The sequence below is a fragment of the Prorops nasuta genome, unplaced genomic scaffold (genome assembly GCF_024137725.1).
Source record: "Prorops nasuta isolate Cenicafe-Biocafe unplaced genomic scaffold, Cenicafe_Pnas_1.2 PNAS00022, whole genome shotgun sequence".
NCBI classification, from domain to species: domain Eukaryota; kingdom Metazoa; phylum Arthropoda; class Insecta; order Hymenoptera; family Bethylidae; genus Prorops; species Prorops nasuta.
The window spans coordinates 770,235-786,901 of NW_027116819.1; the positions used below are offsets into that span (position 1 = coordinate 770,235).

Sequence of the window (16,667 nt, forward strand, 5' to 3'; positions counted from 1 at the left end):
TCTACTCTTCTTTTTTCTTCACCTATAATTTCATTTCCCACCATTCTACAAAAGAAAAATATAATTTTTATAATTTCTTTCCTGTATTCTTTTTTTTAGATATTTATTATTACACTAAGCAGTCATCATTTAATTAAAAACGAGGATTACGCAAATTTTCTTTAATATTGACTTTCGCTTTCGAAGAAACAAATTTAATTTTTCGTTCATAACTCACTCCAACTTACGATTCGTTTGCGTTCGATTAGTTCGATAACTTAAATCGTGATGCGAAACGCCCGCCATTTGTAATTAACCGTATCCATTCCAATTTCGAATGGTGTGGGTTAACCAATTAACCCCTCGCGGCACGAATGAAAATGTTTTCATTTCCACGACAGCTGTGAAAATTTCCAGCATTGATTGCGCCTACGCTACGACACAATTCAAATAAGAGTTCACGATTATGTTGATTTAGGAATTATGTAAACTGACCTCCGTTGAATCTGTTCTCAAGAAATTGACAATCGTGGTGTTTTAGCCAGTAAGCTTTCTATCTTCATAATCTCGAGAACAAAATCGATGCTAGCCACTATTTACTATACAGGGTGTAACAAAAGTGTTTCACCAATTAAACAGCAAATTTCGATGTGTTTAGGGTTTATCGATAATTAACCTCCAAATTCCATTAAAATAGGTGCAAACTGCAAGGGCACGGGGTCGGGGGTACCCCGCTAGCCGAAATACTGCTACGGTATTGGCGTGACGTCATAGCATCACGTAAGGTTAGCTGCAGCTGCCGAAAAATAACCAAAAAATGCAAATTTTAAAAATTCTTACACTCGACAACCACCGCACCGTTTTCAATAGGATTTCACGATTTTATTTGAACATTCCTCAGAAAACACTTCCCTTAAAATCTACCAAGTTTTAGTTACACCCTGCAGATTCGAACAATACTAGGAACAAGTTCATAATTAATTTTTTTAAATATTTCTTTGCTATTTAGGATATTTATTTACGATTAAAACAGTTTTACAAGTGAGTATACTATTTTATCCGTACACCATTTAGTTAAAAAAACAAGAAACGAAAGGAAAAATACCATATAGGTGTCAATTCGTCTATTTATTAACACAGCGTAAATATGTTTACGAAGAAACAAGCGCGTAGGGTTTATGCTGCGACGTTACGAGAATTCTTTTGAGGAATGATGGTGCAGTAGGCTACAATTCGACGGTTCTTTGTGGGACAGTAAGGATCTAATAGCTGGAGATTCAGGTAGAAAATGCATCTGAGAATTCAAGCGTGAAGTTGTGCCAGAGAAGCAGGTCGTCAAGTGGCACTTTTTCGTCACTGTTTATGCCTTCGAATTTTTTGGAAAACTTCTATACAAACTTGTCACAAATTCCCTATTAAAGGTAAACATTCCTTCTAAAATACCACTACTTACCTATGAAAATATTGCGAGGTTGATGCATACGATATGTGAAATTAAATAAAAAAATAATCAAAATGAACAAAGTCATGGAATTCAGGTGAATCGAAGTGAAAGCAATGTGCAATCAAAAAACCATAAAAACGCCGATAAGAAACTATGTTTCTGGCTCAAGAGTGTTTTTACTTTGATATAAAAAAATATTGTAAACACCCGTAATATTTAATTTAAAAATCTTATACAATATTTTGTACAATGTGTAATCGCGTTAAATATTTTAAAATCACTTTGGTGCGTTCGCAGGTTGGATCGTCTAGTAGAAACAGTGGGAAATTAGTAGGGCCATGGAGCAGTGTAGAGTTCAGGTGTATTTAGATAAGAAGATGAGATAAAAAATGCTGCCCACAGTATCCAGGCGTGGTACGGCCCTGAGCAACTGGGTTAAAGACCGTGAGCCTTTCTCCGTTTCTTTTTAGACTCCTAGTGATGTGTTTACACTCTATTGTCCTGCTTGGATACGATACATATTGTATATATAGGATAAGTATACTATAGCTAGAGCAAGCTCTCCAACGACCACGTGATTTGCACGCCGTTTTAGTGATGTGCACTCGTGATCGCCAGATGGTGTTACTTTTACATAATATTTTTGTTAGGGACAACAGAATTAAAACTCTCAACTATAAACTCTTCGATCCTTTTATCGTCTGCGTACACCCTTCTACTATATCGTATATTGGAGCGAGATGGTATCATGGTAATAATGTTAAAATTATCTATATACAGCTAATTGATAACATATACGTATTTTTCTCAATAAACTAATTTTTTTCTCAATTACTGTCAATCTTATTTGTTTCAGGAAATATATAAAAAATTTATACAATAATATTAAAATTGTATACAAATCGTTACAGAGGAGAGTCGAATAAGGCTCAACCGCAGGTACGATCGGATTAACAATGATCTGTTATCACGCGGAGTGATACATTAATCTGCTGGGATTCGTATTACAGGTATAAGTCGTCTATTCGCTCGCACAATTCTGAGTAAGAGAAAAAATTTCCCCTTCGGCTCCCTTTGACAATGCAGATAAATCGAATAATTCAGAAACCTTGAATCATATTGATACGACGCAGTACTTGAATAAGGAATCCTAAAAATATCAATGAAATCGATGAAAGATCTTTAGAAAAATTGTATCTCCAATATAGTATTTTGATAAGATATTACAGGAACTCTTTCAGTGTTCTTCCACAGTTAAACAAGACTTTATTGATCATTAAACAATAGTAAGTAAAATTCAGTTTTTTTTTATTATATAATCATTAATTTAAATTAATAAATAAAAGATTCTTTTTTTACAAAAAGCAGCTCCATTGTTAACATCGAAAAATTGGATACCTTGAATTACCTTGGTATGAAATATTTGAACCAGGAAACTTGGGAATATCTATGAATTTGATGAAAAATCTTGACAAAAATTTTATCTCTATTATATCTCGATAAGATGTATATAAACTTTCTGGCTTATTCCAGTTATCAAAGTCATTATTTATAATCACACACAGCAAATATAATTTAGATTTATTATGCTTGTACTTCCCCTACGTTTATTTAACAAACAATGGATTTTTTTGTCACAAGTCTCATTCCAATTAGCTTCTTGTCTCTCTTACATTGTTGATAATTCGCTAGACACAATAATGGCAAATTTTTCTTTTTTTTTATAAAATACCAAACTTCGTCTTCGCGAAAGATTTGCCCAGGCTGACCTTTGTTCCCTAAACTGTGCTCTTTACGTTTTGCTACTTTTTTCTATAACTAGGTCGATTCTTAAACTTTTAACTGTAACGTAACACGATACCTACCCGTTTGTTGTTTAACTGCTTATTCACGGTCATTGTGAGAATTCCAACCGTCTGTTAAATCATTCTTGAAATATTTTCCTGCCTCTATAATGCTGAAGCAGGAAAAGCCATGTTATTGTTTCATTAATTTTATTGTTGTTCATTTTGTATAATAATATAAATAATACATTTCTCGTAGAAAGGTAATAATCAAGTTCAATAATTATCAACATAATAAACATGAATTAATTGTATATATATATATAACTATTTTTATTAATAAATTTATATTTATAAAACTATCAATAAATCAATAAAAATGATCGACTATTAATTTTAATTTATTGTGATCAACACTTTATAATTGTCATTATGGCAGTGTTACGTTAATAATTATCTAAAATGGAAATGTCGTACGTACGGATATTCTACAATTTAATTAACAAAGTCGATTCTGTCACGAAAACAGAAGTTATAATCATTGTCGGAGCTCAAATGTTCACTTGACCTCTTTTCATTGGAGCAGTTTGTTCGTTACATCATTCTATAACTAAAAGTTCGCAAATCATTCTCAGCTGTTAACAAATTCAAGTTTATACAGGGTGTTGCAAAATTTTTGCCCTCTTCTGTAGAGGGCGTCATCTTACACCATCGACATTATTTTTTCATCTTAGTCGTTTTGATGATGTTATTTTTGAATCGAAATGATGTAATAATATTTTTTCGTAAGACTGCTATAAAAAATGGGTATGAATAATCATGAAGAGAAATATTCCATTAACAATCAAAGCATCAGTTAATATTAAATTTACCTGATTTTATAATTTCATTAAGATTATAATTTAAAAAATAAATGTTGTTACTTTTAAATTATTTAAGTACCAATTTATTGATTTTGTTTTATCCGTGAACGATAAGAGTTGCTTTTACTTTATCAACCTCGACTGGTGGATGGTACGAAGAGTGAGATAATAATTCTAGTCGATAATGAAGGTATCTTTCTTTTTTTTTAAATTAATCTGCTGAAAAAAATCATGGCTAAACGAATAAGAAAAATTCGAGATCTCGTAAAAAATTATACATATTTATTTACTAACAATAAAAAATACAAAACAGAAGACTTTGCACTTACGATTGTTACATAAATTCTAAGATGACAAAATGATCTCATATAGAAGCCTCTTCGAAGACTCAGAAAATTCTTAAGATGCACATTGTTAAATCTTAATTAAATATATACATTTGTATAATGTTTATAGAAACACGATGCTACACGATATAAATAAAAAGTAACATTTTCTCTATAAACACTATAATTGAGCCAGCATTAATTAACAAGAAATGCAATCGTATGTAAAGCCAGCCATAATCTTGCTCCTAAACTATGTCTCTGATAGAAACTTAGGAATGTTGATAATACTGAACAGATTTCAATAATTATTATAACCTTATATCACGTCTTACACTGAGTATAGGATATGAACTCGTGGTCCTTGCCAATAACGAGTCTCTAAAGAATTTTTGAAATCACATTTGAAATGGCATTTGATAATCTAGCTAATAGTATGCTAAAAAGTAGTCAACAAATAATTAATACAAAAGGTTACCACTTACTCAAATACAGTTATCTTTCTATGCAAAAATGTAGGAGTTTATTAAAAATCTTGCTAAAAAATAATCAACAGGTAGATGTCGTTTGAGTTGGCTGCAGGTTAAACAGGTAAACATGGCTCCATGATAAAAGAATAATCATCGAGAGATTCTTTTATCAATTGACTAAATGTACAAGTGTTCCCATTGGAAAACCTGAGGAAGACGATCTTGATGGACATTACCGTTAGTTTCTTTGCTGTCTTTTTCAGGAAAGTCGCTGACGCCAAGGTCGAAAGAAAAGTTATCGTAAACAAAGGCATTGGACACCATGGTGGTGAGTTTTTCTTCAGAAATGGTAGCATATTTTTTCAAGGTCACGTTATTTGGCTGAATAAACAAGTTTCTCTTGTCAAAATAGTTGGGCCTCTCTTCGTCATCATCATCATCATCACCATCATCACTCTTATTGGAGAACTTCTTCTCAATGTCCTCGAGGCTCTTGCCCCTGGTCTCAGGGAGAATTCCAAGGGCGAAGAGGGCACCGAGAAGTCCAGCAGAGCCAAAAATCCACATGCTGTTCTCCAGTCCAATGCTACTGCTCATATCCGGATAGGTTTTTATAGCCACAAAACTTAACATCTGCACGATGCTCGTGGTGAAACCCCCGAGTGGACCTCGGAACCTCAGAGGGTACAGTTCTGACGTCATCACCCAAGGCAGCGTTAGGAACCCTATCATCGACGACCACACGTGACCTCCTATGCAGACCAAAGGTACCCAGGATGTCTGATTGTACCTGAAATTATGAAACCCAAAATAATGTTACAACCTAATAACCCATAAATCATTAAAGATTAAAGTTGTAATGGAGGAAACGTTAAATGAGGAAACGAGGAGATGAAGAGTCCCTGATTCGTTTCAAGGAGGGATTTGGCTTTGAAGAAAGGTGTATATATATATATATATATATATATAACCAGTCGACTTGTATATCGTTCGAGACTTTCACATCGAATATTCATCACAATGAATTTTGCCAAGGATGATGGTGAGATACGCGAATGGGAAAGACCGGATTGTTGACGAGGAGCGATCGAACGAGGCACGTATGTATATCGCTTCTTGTCGAGCGTTTGTATCGTGTAAGGATCTTAGGAGATATTTAAATGTGTAACGCGAGGGAAGTTTCGAGGGTATAACCGTTATGTTTGTGTGTTGAGTAATTTATATAGAAATTTTAGGTTGGAGTAGAAAAGTTCAGGTTTGGTCGGACGAATGGAAAATCTTCTTGATTGATGATTTTATTGCAAGTCATCTTAGCTTTTTATATAAAATTGTAGAAGAAACGAAATTATGAAGCGATCGCAATAATTATTTTTAAAGAAGTACAGGAGATTGGGTTATTGAGTAGAAGCAAGTAAAAGTGCAGGTTTGACTGGACGAATGGAAAATCTGGAATGATGATTCTATTGTAAGAATAAACTCAGTTGTACATATCAAATGGTAGAAGAAATAAGATTACGAAGCGATTGCCACCTCGGCTGTGTATATAAAATTGTAGAAAAAAAATATGAAGCGATCGTGATAAATATCTGTAAAGGAGTGCAGGATATTGTGCTTTCGAGTAGAAGCAAGTAAAAAAAGTGCAGGTCTGATTGGACGAATGGAAAATCTTCTCGAATGATGATTCTATTGCAAGAGTCACCTTATCTTTGTACATGAAATTGCAATGTAGAAGAAACAAGATTGTGAAGCGATCATGATAGATATCTCTAAAGGAGTGCAGGATATAGGACTATCCAGTAGAAGCGCGTAAAAGTGCAGGATTGACAGGACGAATGGAAAATCTCAAATGATGATTCTATTGCCAGATTCATCTTAGATGTGTACACGAATTTGTAGAAGAAACAAGATTATGAAGCGATCGCCATAGATATCTCTAAAGGAGTGCAGGATATAGGGCTATCGAGTAGAAGCAAGTAAACGTAGCAGGTTTGATCGTACGACTAGAAAATCTTCTGGAATGATGATTCTATTGCAAGAATCATCTCAGCTGTGAACATGAAATAGAAGAAAAAAAATTGTACAACGATCGCAATAAATATCTCTAAAGTAGTGCAGGATATAGGACCATCGAGTAGAAACATGCAAACCTGAAGGATAAGGCAACGCCAAAGGCGGATAAGGCCATTCCGAATCCACTGGCGAAGGCCAAGGATTTTCTGCCAACGCAATTGGCCAATCCAGCTCCGACAATGGCAGCGAACAGTCTGACGATGCCAATGGCCACACTGCCAAGGTACTCGTTGATGTCAAGCCCGATGTCCTTGAGGACGCTGACAGCGTAAAAGAGGATCACGTAGATCCCTGACAGTTGTTGAAGAGTGAAGAAGAGGAGGAGGATGAGGAATGGTTTCCAAACGCTCGGCCTGTGAAGCGACCCGACCAAACTCTTCTGCTTCTCCTCACGCTTCGCGCTGCAATCGCAAAGCTCCTCGTATTCCTTCTCCGTGCAACTTCCGCTTCCTCTTAACCATAACAACGAATCCTTGCCTTCCTCCCTCCTTCCACGGCTCACCAACCAACTTGGACTCTCCGGTATCATCCTGGAATTCAGTATTTCAAAATTATACCCTCGCTGCCTGCATGCTCTTCCCTTTATACTGGGTCGTTCAGATGAAATGAATCGGATCATGGACATAGAATGCTGTTTAACTTCGCAACTAGAAGAGATAGCTATTTTTGTTATAGAATCTTTTTGAAGCGTCTTTTGAATTGCTTTCGAAAAGGTCTTATGGCAAAAATTGCTATCTCTTCTAGTTGCGAAGTTAAATAGCATTTTATGTCCATAGTCTGATTCGTTTTATCTGAACAATTTGTATATTCTTCTATACTAAATCAATAAATAACATTAGGATGTTTACAAGATGAAATACAAGCTGCCCCAGAACTTGGATACAAAAAGACGCGTATCTCTTTATAACTATAAGAGATATTCAATTTTTTCACATGACCTTTTTGAAAGCTAATAATAAGGGGCTTCGAAAAGGTCCTATGGAAAAATGGAATATCTCTCATAGTTAAGGAGATACACGCTATTTTGTATCCATGTTCTAGTGTTCATCTTACATGAAACATCCTATATAGTAAATATACAAGTTTTAAAGTAGTGGACAGAGGTCGAGAATAATTAACATTGAGTTCTAGGGTAACAATGGTAAATATCTACCTGGAAAGTGCCAATGAGAGAATTGCTGGACCGACGCTAATTGCAGCTGTCCGTTGCCAGCTTGTGATTGCTCCTAAAGTATAAACTATCAACACTCCGAAGGAGACTAGAATAGGGCCGCTACTGGCTAACCAGGCTCTTTGGTGTGCTGCTGCAGCCTGAAGAAATATTCTTTCGTTATATCCTCGCAATCTGCGATTAATTATAGGAAACCAATAATATTTGCAAAACATTATTATATAACGATACAAATACAATAAATCAATCATTTTCCACCGTGCAAAGAATTTCCTTTACAGTTTTATAAAATGAATTCTTCTCAGTCTAAGAATTTTCATTGGACTCTAATCTGCTTTCTTGATAAAGCAATTATCATCGTAACTCGAATTCCGAATCATAAATGGAGAGATGTGTATTTTTTATTTAAGGAATAAAAAAAAAATATTTATTAATATTTAAAACTTGATTGACATGATTGAAAAAATGTACAAGTACTGTTTTTAGTATACACTGCTTTTTTATAGTATTTCTGACCTCACTGACGTATAAGTAGATTCCATTGGCCATTCCTGCTCCAATTCCACTGATGAATCTACCAACGTACAGCATCGGTACGTTTTCTGATAAGGCAATGAGGACCCAGCCAATGGCATGTGGCAACGTTGCCAAGGCCAGTGCGGATCTCCTGCCGAACCATTCTGCTGATAACCCTGCAATTATCGCTCCCAAAGGATTCGAGATCACTCCCAAAGACGCGATCCATGAAGCTTCCGATTGGTTCGCGAATTTCGACTCCAACAGCTTTGGTACCAAAATGGCGCTGAATCCTTGGGACAACCCCACTGAGATCTGACCGGAATGAGCTGCTAATCCTGCTAGAATCTGTAAAATTCATGCCAATAATTATTCAATTTTTTTAATACTTCATTCTGTCAATTTAACACTTTTAACTTTGTTTAAACAATTAAATAATTAAGCAACAAGTTCTCAAATATTTATGCAGAAAAATTAATTCCAATACTGCACTCTGTCATTTTAACACTTTTAACTTTAATTAAACAATTAAATAATTAAGCAACAAGTTCTCAAATATTTATGCAGAAAAATTAATTCCAATACTGCACTCTGTCATTTTAACACTTTTAACTTTGTTTAAATAATTAAATAATTAAGCAACAAGTTCTCAAATATTTATGCAGAAAAATTAATTCCAATACTGCACTCTCTGTCAATTTAACATTTGTAACGTTGCTAAAACAATTAAATAATTAAGCATCAATTTGCCAAATATTTATGCAGAAAAATTAATGAAAAATTCTCATTTGTTGATCAGAAAATATCAAAGGGAAGAGTTGGATAAGGGCGATTTATTGTGATTTGAGATTGTAGCCAGTGAATGGAAAAAGTATTCGAGAAATGCAACGTTTTAATGGTGGCACGTTAAGGAAATGCAGAAATGCATAGAACTGTGATTACTCAATGGAATACAATGCAGTTTTATATAATCGTTGCTGGAAATCTTAACTGGTGCAATGAGGCCATCGCCAGTCACTACTCTTAATTGTTATTCTTTATAAATAAATAAAAGAAGGAAACCTTCTCGTATTGTTCTTTTCTAATAGGTCATTGCAATTTTTTCTCCTCTATTCATTCCACCTATTTTTATCGTTACACTCAATTTTTTAACAGAATTTCCAAATTTTCCTCTTCCAATAAAAAGACAAAATTTAAAAAGGGTGCTATAGAACGACTCGTGTTGTTGGAGTTTCACTTTTAATTCGTAGTTGAAAAAAGTGTGATTGACTAAAAAAACAATTATATAATTTAGAAAAAACGATGTGGATGTTGGTGGTGGAGGGGGGGGGGGGGTTGTTCGGCAGACGTCGAGATTTTTTAGTTCCGATCTATGCGTCTTTGATCAGCTGGATCTCAATTGTGATCCTCTTATGTAATTCCACAGTGATAAGAGAACGTAATGAAAGATAATCACCGGTGAACGCGCTCCGATTTTTTTTTCTTCTTGCTTTTTCAGAATTTCTTGCCACGAATGTTTTTGCGTCTCTACTGATTTATCTCGCCAAGTTTCACAACAACAAAAACTTGATGCTAGAATTAAAGGACTTTTCGAACGTGTTTGTATATGCTAAATAAAATTGGAATTTTACTGAAAATTGTTTGAAAATTAACAGACAGTTTAAACATTTAAACTGTCGGTTATTATAGCTAAATCTCGATTGTGATCCTTTATCCTCTTACGTAATAATAATAAGAGAACATAACAAGAGATAATCACCGGTGAACGAGCTCCGAGATCCTTTTTATTCTTCCGCTCTTACAGAATTTCTTACCCCAAACATTTCTGCTTTTTATTATTTTCCATGCAATTTATCGTTCCACTAATTCCCCGCTTTTCTGTATTAACCAGTAATAAAAGAAAAAGCAAAAAAAAACAATGTTTATATCTTAACTCGACTTAAATTTAATTAGATTTTTCAAAATTCGATATATATAAATTATTATTTAAATTTTAATTATTTTTATTAATTATCACAGTCGTTAATTGTGTTTTATTCGTTTCTTCCTTCCTTAAAAGCAAGGACCCTTCCCAGTAATTTTCAAAGATTTTTCTCATTACGTATTAGATTTTCATCAAATTCTTTAGAAAAAGTTTTAAATGGTCATTATGTATTGCAAAATTATTGTTTAACTTTTTTTAAAGTTTCTTAATTATGTTATGATAACAATCGTTTTAAAAAATAGTAAATTGTTTATGCATTTTTTTGTTTAAATCACCAGAATTTTCCTAGTGACCTTGCAAATCTCTATTTTGTTTGGTCAGATTTTGATCAAGAACCTTATGGCAAATTTTCAACCGTCATTATTTATCAAAATTATTATTTACTTCTTTTCAATTGTTTAAATTGTTTTACGATAAGAATCGTTTTAAAACAAGTTATTTGCTAGTATTTTTAAGTGATTGTTTAAAGAAATTATTAGGAGTAGTTTTACCAGTGATTTTCGTTGGTCTTTGTTTTCGTGCCTTCAGATTTTCATCAGATCCTTTTGGCAGATTTTCGAGCAGTCATTATTCACTTGCGTAATAAGAGCTATACAAACAGGAAATAACGACGAGCGAGATAGGTGCGTAGAAACGTCCGTTTAAGCTAAATAATGTCAAATCCTCTTTCCAAATCTTGCATATTTAATTAACCATTTAATTACCAAATTATTACAAATGAATAAATCCATTATTGCAAGGTAGAGTGAAAACCACTGATAATGAAGGGGGGGGGGGATGTTAAATTCAGTTTAGGGAGAAAACCTTGAACTTAAATGGAAGAATATTTTTCATTCGATAGCAGATAATGGCAGACATAATTAACGAATTAGCATACTGGTCAATCAAAAACCTTCGAATTATCTTGTTAACAGAGAATCGAGTGTGACTCACCAAAAATGATGTTTTAATCTTTAAAAAAATAACACAAAATACTGAGCCTAATAACATTTTTCTTCGATCTCACTATTACACTAAAACTCCATAATAAGTATATTGGTAATTATTAAAATTTAACACAACCAATTATTATAATAATTAATTAAAAAAAATCATGAACAAACAGGATAACGTTTCAAATGGAATAATTTACAAAATTGTGTTAAAAATTTGATAAAATCAAGTGAGACTTACACCCTTTTTGTCTCCAGAATGGACAAGCTTCCACCAGAGTTTCACTTGAGCTATCATCGTGGAAAAAGGTGAGGTGAAACCTGCGAAGAAAGAGAGAAATGTTTGTCACACGTAAAAATAATTTGTATTGTTAAGAAATTGGAGAGAGTGGGGGGTAAGAGTATAAGAGTGACTTGTGTTTTTGTTCAGATGAAAGAACGAATGAGAGCTTTGATCTTGTGTGGGAAATTTTTAATGATGTGTGATTATTCTAACGCGTCTGCTGAGTCATATTTGAATTAATCAAATCATTCTGGAGTCATGCGCTTAATGCAATTTATCTATTAACCCTGTTCAGGCATCAAATTTTCGAACGTGTTATCTCGTGACAGTCATTAGATCCAGTGTTATTATGTATTATTCAATGATCGTTCGCACGTGGTGCAATTTCACGTGTTTGTATGCTTTATAAACAATCTTTGTTGAGAACTTTTTGTCTATTAACAATAGCATACATATATGTATATATATATATATATATATGGATGGTGTCTAATTAAGTTATCCAAAATTGATAACCTCACGTGGAACCAATGATTTTGAAGAATAAAATTTATTAAACATTAAACATTTCTTTATTCGATCTTTACTATCATAGGAATTGACTTATGATAACATTTTAACTATTTGTGAGACGTTTGGTAGGTCATTCAAAAATTTGTAGAATATTTTGAAGCAAATGATTGTTCATTCTTGATAAATTTATCATTTTTGTAAGAATTATACTGTAAATGTATATTCGTTCTTACAAATCTTTTAGCTTGACTTGATTTAACACGACACATTGTTTACTTAATTAAATATTCATTTTTTTTATAATAGTCTTCACTATCATATTTTTTATGATTATCATCATTAATATTTTATCAGGAAAACTCAAGAGTCGACTGTACAGGTTTCTGTTTTTGAGAGTTTTACAATTTTTTTTTTATTTTTCAAGCAAGTTTTGATTTCTAGAATTTTGAATCTTTTGGTTAAGACTATATAGTTAATGTCTATAGTTTGCTATAATTTTGAGTATTTTGAATCAGAAAAGTGATGATTAAGAAATAATTTTGTCAAGGAAAAATTATAGTTTTTTGTAAGGCTCACATCCATTAAAAATCCCTGAATATACTATATATAACAATCTTGCACGATGCATTATTTTATAAACAATCGATCCTCGAAATTTTATCTTTATCAACAATAAAATTTAATCAAGAAAAGATGAAAATATAATTCCTGCAATTATAATTATCATCAGTGTTAAGACTGATACGTTGTTCATAAAAAATGCTATTTCTGTATCGAAGCATTTGCTAGAAATCACTGAACGAAGGAAGAATTTACAAATATTTTTACGATCAGCTGTCTTGAGAGAGATAAAATTTCTGGAAGTTAATGCAATCTTGACCAATATTTGTATTGAATATTATCTCGAGAGAAATGTTATTGGTAGTTGTTGCATCGACAGATTTCTTGAATGAAAAGAAGATAATAGAATGGAAACTATCTTATAATTCCTTGCAGCAGTTTTAAAATAAAAAACTTGTGTTTATACGAGGAGCTGTGTGGAAATCGATTCGAATTTTCAAATTGATTTGATAATTCAACGAGTCCATTGATCTAATCGAATTTTACGTGAGTAAACAATACATTAGAAAATAATTGTCACAGAATTAATCTTATCAAATCTCGATAATCGTACAATGTCCTTGGTTCGATAGATAAGTTCAACGACCCACATTCGTCTTGTGTTGTTTATGTTTATTATTTTCTAATTATTGTCAAAGGTGAAAAGTTTTTTCACACAAAGTTTTTCCTAGAAAATGTGGAAAATCTTGTTTATTGTGTTTGTATAACCGAGCAAAAAAAGAATCTGCGTGGGAAACTGTGATAAACATTGGAAAATATTTTCGGAGCAGCAGACGACGCAATTTCGAAGAGAAATTGAAACGAGTAAAATGAAAATGGTGGGAAAAGAAAATTTGGCCATCATAAATTATTTAAACGATTATTCGAGTTTACGATCCAGTTTGCGATAAATATTACGCATTAATCGTTATGCTGACTATCAATTGGCTCCAGATTACGTCACAATTATCAAATCAGATCTTCATCGATCAATCCGGGAGCATCGGAACAAGGTTTCATCGATGTTTATAAATAAATCGAGGAAAATGCGTTTGTATTTTCCGGATTGACTCGGTGACAATAAGAAAATCAGGCAAAGTTAACGATCGATTACAAATATCGATAAACAAACAATATTGTCAATTCAAACATGTTTTGACAATTTCTAATATTATTATTATTTGCACTAGAATTTTCCGGAAAATTCAAACGTTAATTCGAATATATTTAAAGAAAATTTATATAAACAAAGAATGAATCATTCGAAGAAAACAATCTACAGAAAAAATGATGATGAAAATTTAAAAAAAAATTCGAATTTAAATTTTGAATGTTTAAATAAAGATGGACCAATCGGTACCGACTCACCGTTATTTCCTCGGTTTTGTTTTCCTCAACGATATACGTGATGCTCCTTGCGTTTATTTTAGGAGTTTTTACAATTCGTCTGGAAAATTCGTGCGGCTCATGTTTGGGTATCGTTGTAATTCGCTTTGATTGCAGCGTAGAGACCGGCCTCGAGCGTCAAATTGAGCAGCGTCTGTAGAATTACGTGCGCTTTTTCGAGATCGGCAATCACTGCCAATCCAGATTATCTCCCTGGATCGTCACTGTCATTCGCTTCTTGTTCGGACAGACGGACAGACGTTTTCAAAAAATTATTCTCCCCCCTCTCCTCTTCGCAGTCTCGCGATTTTCCTGCAATTTTTCCAGCAACGACAAACTTTTCCCCACCCCTCCCCCCTCTATTTTCCTCTCGGAAAATTTATCAGTTTTTCTATTCGATAATTGAGAAAATATATTTTCACCTCAACACTGATCGTTGTATTATTTGTCTGTCTTTGTTACAGTGACGTTTCTTCGTATTTCTCTGTCGCAACGACGCGCGGAAAAGCCAAATTTTCTCACCGTTTTATTTTCAGATACGCCTCTTGAAAAGTCAAGGTCATTGGCACCAGTGCTCTTCTCCACGACTGGATGGTCCCAGTTATGCTTGGATCTCTGCTTTTCACCTTTTCCCCTTACATTATAATTTCTTCCTTCGTGTGTACTATATATACTATATATATCTCGATCACCGCTCTCAACACTCTTTTCCAACCAACCGAAATTTTCTCCTCAAATTAGATTCATTTTCGGCAACTATATATCACTTTTCGACGAGAATAATTCGCTCAAAATTTTCATTCGACACTATAAAAAAGTCGGAAAATTTCCAGTGTTAATTTGTTAATTTTTTGCAGACTGCAGCGAAAGTTAATATCGAAGTATGAAATATTTTTGCAAAGGGTGAATTTTCCTTTTTCCGGTTGGAAAAGGTAGATGCGTGGGGAAATAGTTGGGTAGCGTCGAGTGGTCGAAGCCGAATGAGCCTGGCAAATTTTCGCGTTAAACTGAGAGGATTTTCGCGGGCTGGCTAGCATTTATAGCGTCTCTTCTCGCCAGGGCCGTCTCGAGGTCCCGCAAATGCCACGTCGTCCGATATTCTCCCCCGTCGCTCCAGCTTTGATTAAGCCCGCACGCGGCACACGGTGCTCGGCACATGGTGCCTCTTGCACCCTCCCCCCTCTTATCCCTCCTGCACGATAAACTATATATATGTATTTTCAACCCCCTTGTACATTTTACACGAATTTTCCTACTTGGACTTTTCGTTTCTGGATTTTCCCACTCGACTTTATCTGTTTTTCCCTTTATCAATGACCCCCCCCCCCCCTTAATTTTGTTTTATTTTCCAGTTTTCCTTGTATTCTATATATATATATATATATCGAGAGACACTGCAGTATCTCGACGGCAAGTACATATAAAAGTAGATAAAGATATATATATATATATATATTTTTGTTTGCCATGATTTTCCCTAATTTTTAGTGCCTTCCTAATTATCGAGTTTTTCACAATTGTTTAATTTTCATTTGAATCGAAGCCTGGAAAATGATTCGATCAACGTCCCCGCAGCCAATCGAGTAGAAAAAAGCGGAGGCTCCGGGCGGGACTCGATTGGCGGCGCAGCGGTTTGCTCTCGCGGCCTCCGCACGCAGCGCGAGTCGAGTGATTGTAAATCCCAGCTAAACACGCAGCGTCCAGTAAAAATCCTCGAGTGATCCGTCGATCGCACCACTTTAAACGTCCCTGACCCAGGAAAACTTGGAAAATGAAAAAACAGATTTCTCTAGGGACCTTTCTTGTTTCACCACTGAGAAAAATCATCGTCTCATTTAGGAAATCGTGAATTTTCCGAAAATGGAAAATGGCTGGAATGGAAAAAGAAAATTCTTTATTGAGATATTTTGTACAAAGTTTTTCATCCAAGACGAATCATGCAAAGCGGAAAATCAGTTTTTCATAGATATTTTCTTTGTTTTTTTGTTGTTGTCGGAAAATTGAGTCTGTCATTTCCCGACGAAAATGTATCGGATCGAGGTGGAAAAATAATAACTCGATATAATCGATACTCGAACCGGTCGATACTGATTAAAGTTACGCAATGATCCATGCGATTATATACATATAGTATATATATATATATATGTATATACGATACAGCTTATCGCATTTTTCCGACGAGGCGCGAGGCTTGGAATATTGGAAAATCTTTGTTCGCCGAGAGTTCGCGATTAAACGTGAAAATGATAATTTCGAATAATTTGTTGAAAAAAACTCTAATGGACAAAATAGCAGTTTTCCAGGGAGGGGAGGGGGGTTAATAAAAAATGTAATTAATTAAAT

At 34.1% G+C, this 16,667-nt stretch overlaps 1 protein-coding gene and 1 long non-coding RNA gene across 3 annotated transcripts; one reads left to right on the top strand and one right to left on the bottom strand.

Annotated features, from left to right (window-relative positions):
• Positions 1-148: 148 nt before the first annotated feature.
• Positions 149-3,581, top strand: LOC136781405 (uncharacterized). Of its 2 annotated transcripts, none has more exons than XR_010823912.1 (5): positions 149-1,400; positions 1,721-2,174; positions 2,280-2,362; positions 2,434-2,709; positions 2,789-3,581. It is a non-coding gene; the product is annotated as an uncharacterized lncRNA (long non-coding RNA). The 2 variants fall into 2 exon arrangements; XR_010823913.1 differs by having other exon boundaries at positions 2,792-3,581.
• Positions 3,582-4,181: 600 nt separating this feature from the next.
• On the bottom strand, positions 4,182-14,638 carry LOC136781404 (facilitated trehalose transporter Tret1-2 homolog). Its single transcript, XM_066740298.1, has 6 exons — positions 14,304-14,638; positions 11,781-11,860; positions 8,624-8,971; positions 8,090-8,247; positions 7,014-7,466; positions 4,182-5,656 (listed from the first exon to the last, which is right to left on the bottom strand). Exons 2-6 carry the CDS (start codon positions 11,835-11,837, stop codon positions 5,044-5,046), a joined length of 1,629 nt encoding a protein of 542 aa, XP_066596395.1. The 5' UTR covers positions 11,838-11,860; positions 14,304-14,638; the 3' UTR covers positions 4,182-5,043.
• Positions 14,639-16,667: the final 2,029 nt, after the last annotated feature.